Here is a 9,261-nt window from a genome sequence, read left to right as displayed (position 1 = left end):
TTATAGCTCCACCATAACAATGGTGCTAGGATTTAAACTCCAAAAGTTGTAGTTTTGTGATAAGTTCAATATTAAATATGCATTTTATGATACTTAATCTAAAATCTGTAATTTTGTGATAAATTTAGTGCTAAATATGTAGTTTTGTGATACAACTCCTTAAATCTGTAGTTTTGTGATAATTTGGTCAAAACACCTGTAGTTTTGTGAAATTTACTCTTTTTTATAAGTGTGGGTAGTCCGTATAATCAATACTATGATCTCACATATAGCATGGGAATTTCTAAACCGAGACAAATGTATTGTACTAGCAGATTGATGGTTGTGGAAGAGTTGTTTTTACGATATCTTCTGTTACACTTACAGTCGTAGGATATACTAGTAGAATACAAATACAACCACTGAAATCATGATTGTTTAAAACATTTTGTTCAAGACCAAAGTAAGTGTAATTTATCGTTTATCTATTTGTAGCACTATCTAAATGTCCATGCCTTAATATGATTAAAGGAAAAAAATCATAATATTTCCTGAAACTAAAAGGCATAATTTTCATCAAATATGTTACCAGCCTTTTGTTTTAGAGAATACTCACTTTAATTTAATTTTATATATAGCTATCCATTTAGATTTAGCTATCTTGTCATATTAAGAAGTTCAAGTTGTAATACATAAAACTACAATATATAGGAATAGATAGGGTGGCAAACTCACTGTCACCACCTTTGCAGTCTATTTAAATAAAGGAGTATATATACTCAACATATGTATTTATTGTAATAATATATATTTTGCTTTTAGTTATATCCCTTTAAATGTTCTATTACCCATGCTTTCTTGAAATATAAAATGAAAGTAGATCAGTTTTTTTTTCTAAAATACACAAAACCTTAAATCCTAAACATTTTGCAACTCTATTGTTTGCTCTTCAGCCTATATGCCCAAATAAAATTTGAGTTTTAAAACCTAAATTTAAAGTTCATTTTTTTATTATTTTTCATTGTATTTTATTTTCTAGCATTGGCTTGTAAGTCGCTAATAGCACATATAAAAAAGTTTTATGTACAAAAAATATTTTTTTGTTAATAGGTGTTATGGCTTATTAGTCTAGAACCTTGGTGTGTCTTTGGTCTGTAGGACCAACATAGGGCATAATTGGTAGGGTATAAGCTTGCATCCAAGTTATGGTAAACTACAAAGTGTCGCCAATAAATTATAGGGTACAAGTTTGTAGCATGATTAGCTTAACCGCGGTAACTCATAAGTGTGATTATGAAATAAATATGGATAAAACAAACTATGGGATGCCAGAATTGTGACATGATAAAGTTTGATGGTGAACCAAACAACCCTTGGCATAGTAGAAGTGTGTGGTACATGCATGATGGTTAGAGTTTGGCAACTCTCCTAATCTTCTTATCTATAGGATCCCCGGCCGGGGAAGTGAATCAAGTTGACTTCTCTGTGGATCGCGTAAAGCAATTTGCCTTCTACCTTCTTGAGTGAAATATAGCAAGTACCGAAATTATCTCCACCATATGGGAACTACAACATCACTTGTAGAACACATGACCAAACATAGACGTTGTTCGGTAAGTGTAACATATTAGGCTGTTCATTCTATTAATGCCTTCTTTCTCTTGTCCATGGGAGTTATTATGTAAGGACTTGGATGTCCAAAAGAGCCTATTCATGACAAATAATGATTTGGATTGGCATATTGTTATGGAGTTTAAGGGCAAGTACAAAGACAAAAACCAGTATGGTCTCTACGTTAATTAGAGTCTATCACGTTACAATAGTTAAGACAATACGGTCTCTAACCATTAATGTACTAAAATATTTTCTTACTAGTTATCTTTTCTTTATTAGACTCAATGCAACAAAAAATTTCCTAATAATGCTAAGAGTCGACTCTATGTCGTTGTCATGCGTAGCAACCATCTTTCTTTGTCCTTCTCTCTCTTCCACGTCACCAAATATGCTTGCATGACAATAAAGATAGACCACTAATAAAGACCATTGTACATGGGGCCCCTTTGAAACGCATGATAGGAAAAACACAAGAATAGGAAAAACGTAGGAATTGAAGTTGTATGTTTTTTCAATTCTACAGGAATTGAAAACACAGGAAATGGAGAGAAGAGCCATTTGATTATACCACAGTATACACTCAACGAAGGAAAGTTTCACAAGAGGTCTAACCTCTTGCTTATTTTCCTATGGAATTGATCATAGGAATACAATCATATGGAAGTTTTCCTATCCTCTCCCTATGAATCAAAGGGCTCTATAGGTAAAAAATCCTTAGAAAAATGAATCCTCCAAAATTCTTTTGCTAATCCTCCATTTCAAAGGTGCCCTAAGTTGCTAGGATCCTCTACCCTCTGACAAGATCAAAGACTCGCCATCTACAGCGTGTTGTTGGATCAGATTTGTGACCCTTCGTCCTATATCATAAGCATCATCCTACTTAAGTCGAATTATTCTAAATTTGATCGAGTGTATTGAAATGACAATAGTGTTTGCGACACCAAATGATCATCATTAATACTCTTCTCTATAAACACGGTGGGACTAAGAAAGTTTAATTTAGGATAAAATTAGAAACGATTATATTTTGAAATGGAGTAAGTATAAAGGGCCTTTTAAAATGCAAGACTGAGAAAATGAAGAAACACGAAAAACACATTATTTTGATAGTATCAAGTTTAACATACATGATTGAAAAAAAAAAGATGAGAATGATCGTTTGATTGGACCATAAAAAAACATAGGAATTTAAGGAGAGATGAAAATATGAAAAAAAAATTCATAAGGTTTTACCTCATATTAGATTTTCTCCAAAACTTAGACGGAATGAGATATTTCGCATAAATTTTATGAGATTCTATAGTGACCATTAATTTGATTCAAAGGACTATATGAGGAAAAAAATCATATAGGAATAAAATCCATATAAATCATATAATTTTCTTTCGAATAAAGCGGGCCTAAATATTCTACTAGATGACTGGAACATACGTAGTAATTTTTACGTTCTCCCTGGGTATGAAGTGAAAATTTTGCCGCGATCACAAACCGAGCAAACAGTGTGGGAAGGTTACTTTACTCCTAAAAAAGAATCGTTTCTTCACTGTTATCCATCACGACAGTCCTGATTAAGGCCGAGTTTAGTTCCAATTTTTTTTTCAAACTTTTAACTTTTTCATCACATCAAAACTTTTCTACACACAAACTTTTAACTTTTCCGTCATATCGTTTCAATTTCAACCAAACTTTAAATTTTAACATGAACTATACAAACTCTAAATGACAATCATATCCAAAGGACCACAATGGCACGGCATTTAATAGTATCTCCCAGAAGAGAATCATTAGCGTAGGGGCGACGAGCTTGCCCTGCCCATTTCTGTTCTTTCCTGGCGATGAAGCCACCACAGGCAACAGGCTGCTCCTGTGCTGCAGGTGTCGTGGCAAACCTTTCGCTGCTCTGGTTTGGCCTTTTATCTGAGCGTGGCAATAAATTCGTTTTCTCGTCGGGCTGGCCCCACCGGCTATCCGGTGCATTTACTCCTTTTTCTGAATAGAAACAAGTCAAACAGAGTCAGCCACTGCACATCAGGGACCCCTTTTTCTGATCCCACGCGCTTTTACTCAGTGGTAGCAATATCCTTTAAGCAAAGTGGTATTATAGCAATGTTAGCTCTAAAGAAAACCGTAATCTGATTCCTACATAAAAATTCATGCATCTCGATGCATGCATATTAGCACTACTATAATATAAAATTTATCAATAAAAAGTACATTCCTTCTTAACGGATTTTCAAGAATTATGTATAGTGACCAGAGTTTATAAAATCGTGCTATGGTGGTTATTATAGGTGATAATATTCTCAGTTTTTAAAATCACGATATACTTTATAATTTTCGCAGTAACCGCATGGCTACCGTGGTAACCACCAAACCGTGGGGTGACAGTAACCTTGTTCCCAATGGTTTAGTAAATCCTGATAATGATAATGGCACCACCAAAGTTACATACTAAAGGGTGATAAAATAATAGTGTTTACATGTGCGAACCTTGGGAAATGAAAAAAAGTGATGCCATGTGAAAGACGATTATGTACAGAAGATGATCAATGGCTCAAAGTAGAAGCATTATCAAGGAGCAAAAGAATTGCGAGGGAGGATGAAATTAAGATTTTACCTTGGTTTTCGTTAGCACATTTTTCTCAATAAAATTAAAATTTTACCTTGATTTTCATTAGCATACTTTTTAAACTATTAAAACGTCGTATTTCGCGAAAAAATATATATGAAAATAGCTTTAAAATAACAAATATATTTATATTTCAAGTTGTAGTACTTAAATATTAATTAATCATACGCTAATAGTTTTTTGTTTTACATGCCCGTTTTTAATCTTAATCCAAAGCAGAAACGAACGGGACCAAAAGGGTGGGAAGTCAGGGAGACGGGGTTGATCTTCAAGCTATCTAAGGCTGCGTTCGGGAGGAGGGGACGCAAAACGGAGCAGGCATTACTACATGATTAATTAAGTATTAGCTAATTTTTAAAAAAATATATATATTAATTTGATTTTTAAGCAACTTTCGTATAGAAACTTTTTATAAAAAATACACTGTTTAGCGGTTTGAAAAGCGTGCGCACGGAAAACGAGGGAGAGGGGTTGGGAACTTGAAGGAAAGAACACAGCCTAAGATGTAGAGTAGGGAGGAAGGGATATGCATGCATAATGAATGGAACTGGATAATTGACTATAACCACTATGGTTAAAAGAATCATCTATGCTAAGTTGCTACGTGGTTAGAACATATGTGTATCTCTATTTAGGAGAGCCTAGAACATAGTTCGACTCTGAGTCATAATCATTTACGTACATATATTAGATACAAATTTTAACAAACTCCACCTAGCGAATATGTCAAGCAAATCTGAATTTACTCAATGTGCAAACCTCCGTGTACCTAGACTTAAGTTATTTCCTTTCGCCGCTCACGTCAAGCCACTCGACGAACCTTTGCCTGCCTCACGGTCTTCAAGAACGTGCACTGCAACACCAACATACCCATCTTCTATGACTCCACCTATAACCGTGTCCCCATGTAGCTTGCACAAACATGAGCCTCATCCTCTCACTAGTCATAACAGTCTTTCCGTTATTCATGATGTTTATGGTCTTTCTATCATAATCCACCTAATACGACCACTCTTTCTTATGTAGGCAGGCTCACAAGTGAAATTGATCTCTTCCTTAGTTCTGACACATGTCTCACATTTCAAAGTAGCATGTTGTTTCTATCGTATATCGAAGTTATCTCCTCAATCTTGATAGTATACTTACCGTACGTCGGGATAGTCACGACATGCTCATAAGACAGTAAAAGTAAACTCAAAAGATACGCTCACAGAAGATTCGCTACTATCCTAATATCTAATATAAATTTAAGTTCTAAACTATAACCGATTATGTATATATATTCAACACAACCTCAGAGAAAGATCACGAGGATAAACTAGGGGCTATAGCACAGCTCCAGTGCTTGAAGGCTGAAGAGTAATCAGCAGAAGTAACGAGGTCCATTGTTGGTCTACAGAAAGTCAAGGGCCGTAGTTTCCTGGTAGATAACTTTCCTGAATTCCTCTCTTCTTTCTTGGCGTCAAACTCTCTCTTCTCTTGGTTTCCTGCTGAGATCAACCAACACAGATAAAACCAGCTCCATATCCAACACTGAAAGATCGAACATCATTGAATGTATTAGAGCATCTCCGGTAAGCCCCTTGCCCCCCAGAGAATGCCATCCAAAAGGCCGTAATACTAATACACACCATGATGTTCCCCCCATGCCTAAACCCCAAGCTACAGATTATCCTTAGAACCCTAATTGATCCCCAAAATTTTCTCCCACGTCTCGTACGTGTGTCCTACCCTTCACACGGACGCGCCTACTGTCCGGACGCCCCAGAACACTTGCTTATATACATACTCCTACGTCGAGGCATGATGCTGCTGCTGCGGCTGCGGAGTACGTAGTACGTCGTACATGGCGCGCGGCGAGCAAGGTCGTCGTCGACGTACGGGTCACTTGAACGCCGTCTCCAGCGACGCCTCGAGCAAGTCGACCGGCGGGAAGAGCGAGAAGCCGCCGTACCGGCCGTGGAACAGGCCCAGCTCCTCGCCGGCGAAGTCGAGGAACATCTGGTACTCGTCCACCGCCATGGTCGCCGCCTCCACCTCGTTGGACGCCGCCGACGAGTCGTCCCCGGCCGGCGCCGCCTCCTCCTCCTGCTTCACAGCGTCCTTCGTGACGTCCGCCCGCGAAGGGGACGACGACCCCGCCGCCACCACGGCTAGCTTGCGGAAGGAGTCCCCGATGCTGGAGTTCCAGAGGCGGAGGAACACGTCCGCGGGTGACGTCGCGGCGGCGGCGACGGGCCCCGCGGTGGTGGAGGACGACGAGGCGGAGGTGGTGGTGGTGGCGGCGGTGATCGTCGTCGTCGCCGCGGCGCCGGAGGAGGAGAGGAGGGAGAGGCGCGCCTCGGCCTCGAGCCGCGCGGTCTCCCACTGCGCCATGTGACGCGCCGCCGGGCAGCCCGCCGCCGGCCCGGGCGGCGGATCGTCGAGGCCCATCCGGCGCAGCTGCTTCTTGAGGTGAGTGTTCCAATAGTTCTTGATCTCGTTGTCGGTCCGGCCGGGCAGCTGCGCCGCGATCATGGACCACCTGGCCAGAACAAACAGCAGGTGTGTGCCACCACTTCTAATCAATGCGCTGCTAGTAGTAGTACACTCTAGTGATATCTAACTGGATTGAATATTTACCACAGTATAGAACTACAGTAAATGAGTAAAGGGGGTGTTTAGATCCGGGATGTAAGTATTTTGCGTATCACATCGGGTATTATAATCGAGTATTATATAAGGTGTTTGGGCAATAATAAAAAAAACTAATTATAGAATTCATCAGTAAAATTTATTAAGCCTAATTAATCTAGCATCACATTGTTAAATCATGGAGCAATTAGCTTTAAAGTTTTGTCTCTCAAATTAGTTGTGTCTGTGCAGTTAGTCATTTTTAAGCCTATATTTAATACTTCGCGTAGGTGTTCAAACGTAAAATGTTCGATGTGATAGGGAGAAAAATTTTAGAGTGGAATGGCCTAAATATACACTGGGACTCCAAGCTAAACTAGACATGTACATACTCCAAACAAGCAAGTACCACTACTATATATACTGGTAGTACACCAGCCGGCCGGTTTGGGATATATCATATATGATGTGATGATCGGAGAATGCGATGTGTCAACATTGAATGAGTGAGGAGCCATGCACAGTGTGCATGTACAGTGCTACGGTGTGGTGCGCTAGCTTAGCTGCGCACCGAGCAGTGCACACTAGCACACAGTGGCTGTGCGATGTGAGCTGGTCAGTCTGCCAGTCCTGCTCGGCTACTCGCTCGCTAGGTGAAGGAGATGAAGACGAGCAAGGGGGACTTTACTTGTTGCCGACGATGCCGTGGAGCTGGACGATGGACTTCTGCTCCTCGGCGGTGAAGGGCCCGCGCTTGATGTCCGGCCGGAGGTAGTTCGTCCACCGCAGCCGGCAGCTCTTGCCGCACCGGTTCAGCCCTGCATGCAACGCAAAACGAAGTGTTATCCAGATGGAACGGACTAGAGTCTCTCAGCTCCTGTGAATAATACCGAGTACTTCTCATGCACGAAAAGAGAGTAGCACAACATGGGCATGGTAATGGTAGGAGCCTGGAGCCCTGGAGTGAGTGACCGAGTGTTCGTAGCTGGAGGCAATGCTGATGCCTGGAGTGAAGATCAAGGAAAACCCAGCAGGGAGTAGTACGAGTGAGCCTAGTACTCGCCGAGTGTACGACTTAATCAGTACTCCTACTTTGTATACGATGAAATAATTTGTGTATTTTAGCCCCAATCGAGCTTGTGGGTGATTATTGCAGCTTGAAGGTATGCAGATGCAATCGAGTATAAGCAGCATCTAAGGCCGAAATCATCAAGACAGATTCTCAGAATGTGCTGATCAGCAGTTCAGCACTAGTGCGGCACGCGAACACGAAAACGTGACAGAAGCAAAGCATTGCCTCGCAAGAACAGAGAAGCCAGCCGGTACCTGCGAGCTTGGGGAGGAGGCGCCAGCTGCCGTGGCCGTTGGCCTGGATGTAGTCGACGAGGAGCTTGTCCTCCTCCGGCGTCCACGGCCCCTTCTTGAGCCCCTTCTTGTCGCAACACGGCGCCCTCCCCATGGCGCGCGCTCCCCCACCCACCCCCGGCAAAGCTGCCGGAGCGCACGAGGCAGCAGGGCCGTGGACGAGACGACGACTTCGAGTGATTCAGTGGGTGAAAGGGAGGGGAAAGGAAGTGCGAAAAGATTTGGGGGGAGACGTGGCTAGTCTATGTAGGAGTACTCGCTAGCAGAGGCGCGGAGGACGAGGGTGGTTTTGTTTGTGGCCGAGGAGGATCCCCCGCGGCGCAACCTTAAATGCCGGAGATTTTCACCTGCGCTGCTGCGGCAGCAACAACAACGAGACGGAACGGAAGCGGAGAGTGTGGGAGACGACGAAGAAAAGAAAATAAAACCCGGCGCGTGCTTGCGTTGCGTTGCGCGACGCACGCATTCAATTGACGAGGGGGGCTTTTGCTTGCAAGTACAGCGCGCGCGCGCAACGGCGACGGTGACGCCCGGGTACTAGCGTCGTGCAGTCGTGCTGCTGCCACTACTCGAGTAGTCGAGTGGCCGGGATACGCAAGCGGGGGAGAGATAGAACTATCACTGGTATATGTCCTTTCATGGGGAGTACTTTGTACCAAAGCAAACTAGCCGAAGAGTAACTTCGGGCCATCAGATCAAGCATTCAAGTGAGTAATTCAGATGAAGTATTTATTACTGTATGATAAGCACCACTAGTAGTACTAATTGTTGGGTACCCATCGCAAGTGTATCATAACTTTGTGGCCGTGACCTCATGTCGCATTTGGGCCTACTCCTACCGTCCTACGCAAGTGTACATCTAGCAACCTCCTCGGCCGATCCTAAAATACAAGCATTTCTAGCTAAATTTAGATTGAAATGTTTAAATTTTGGGTACAGTTAGTAACTCTTTTTAAGCTATATTGCTCTTAGCAAAATTAACTCCATCATAATATTTATGGGAATGCTAGGTACAGGAAATCCATTCCTCGTGTTTGGGACGGGATCTCTCACTTCCTCGC

At 42.0% G+C, this 9,261-nt stretch overlaps 1 protein-coding gene across 1 annotated transcript; it reads right to left on the bottom strand.

The window, feature by feature from the left end:
* Window positions 1-5,728: 5,728 nt before the first annotated feature.
* LOC4330121 (transcription factor MYB17) lies at window positions 5,729-8,731 on the bottom strand. The gene is made up of 3 exons (XM_015768814.3): window positions 8,162-8,731; window positions 7,524-7,653; window positions 5,729-6,746 (listed from the first exon to the last, which is right to left on the bottom strand). Exons 1-3 carry the CDS (start codon window positions 8,292-8,294, stop codon window positions 6,107-6,109), a joined length of 903 nt encoding a protein of 300 aa, XP_015624300.1. The 5' UTR covers window positions 8,295-8,731; the 3' UTR covers window positions 5,729-6,106.
* Between the last annotated feature and the right edge of the window lie 530 nt (window positions 8,732-9,261).

This window comes from Oryza sativa, chromosome 2, assembly GCF_034140825.1.
Source record: "Oryza sativa Japonica Group chromosome 2, ASM3414082v1".
Taxonomy (NCBI): domain Eukaryota; kingdom Viridiplantae; phylum Streptophyta; class Magnoliopsida; order Poales; family Poaceae; genus Oryza; species Oryza sativa.
Note: the sequence above shows the minus strand (reverse complement) of the source record. Positions and strands in the feature narration are given on the sequence as shown.

Bases quoted from the DNA above. Each gene is read 5' to 3' on its own strand.
- LOC4330121 (XM_015768814.3), bottom strand. From the start codon at position 8,294: ATGGGGAGGGCGCCGTGTTGCGACAAGAAGGGGCTCAAGAAGGGGCCG. The intron at 7,654-8,161 runs GTACCGGCTGGC...CGTTGCATGCAG, and splicing joins CCTCCTCCCCAAGCTCGCAG to GGCTGAACCGGTGCGGCAAG. The intron at 6,747-7,523 runs GTAAAGTCCCCC...TGTTCTGGCCAG, and splicing joins CACGGCATCGTCGGCAACAA to GTGGTCCATGATCGCGGCGC.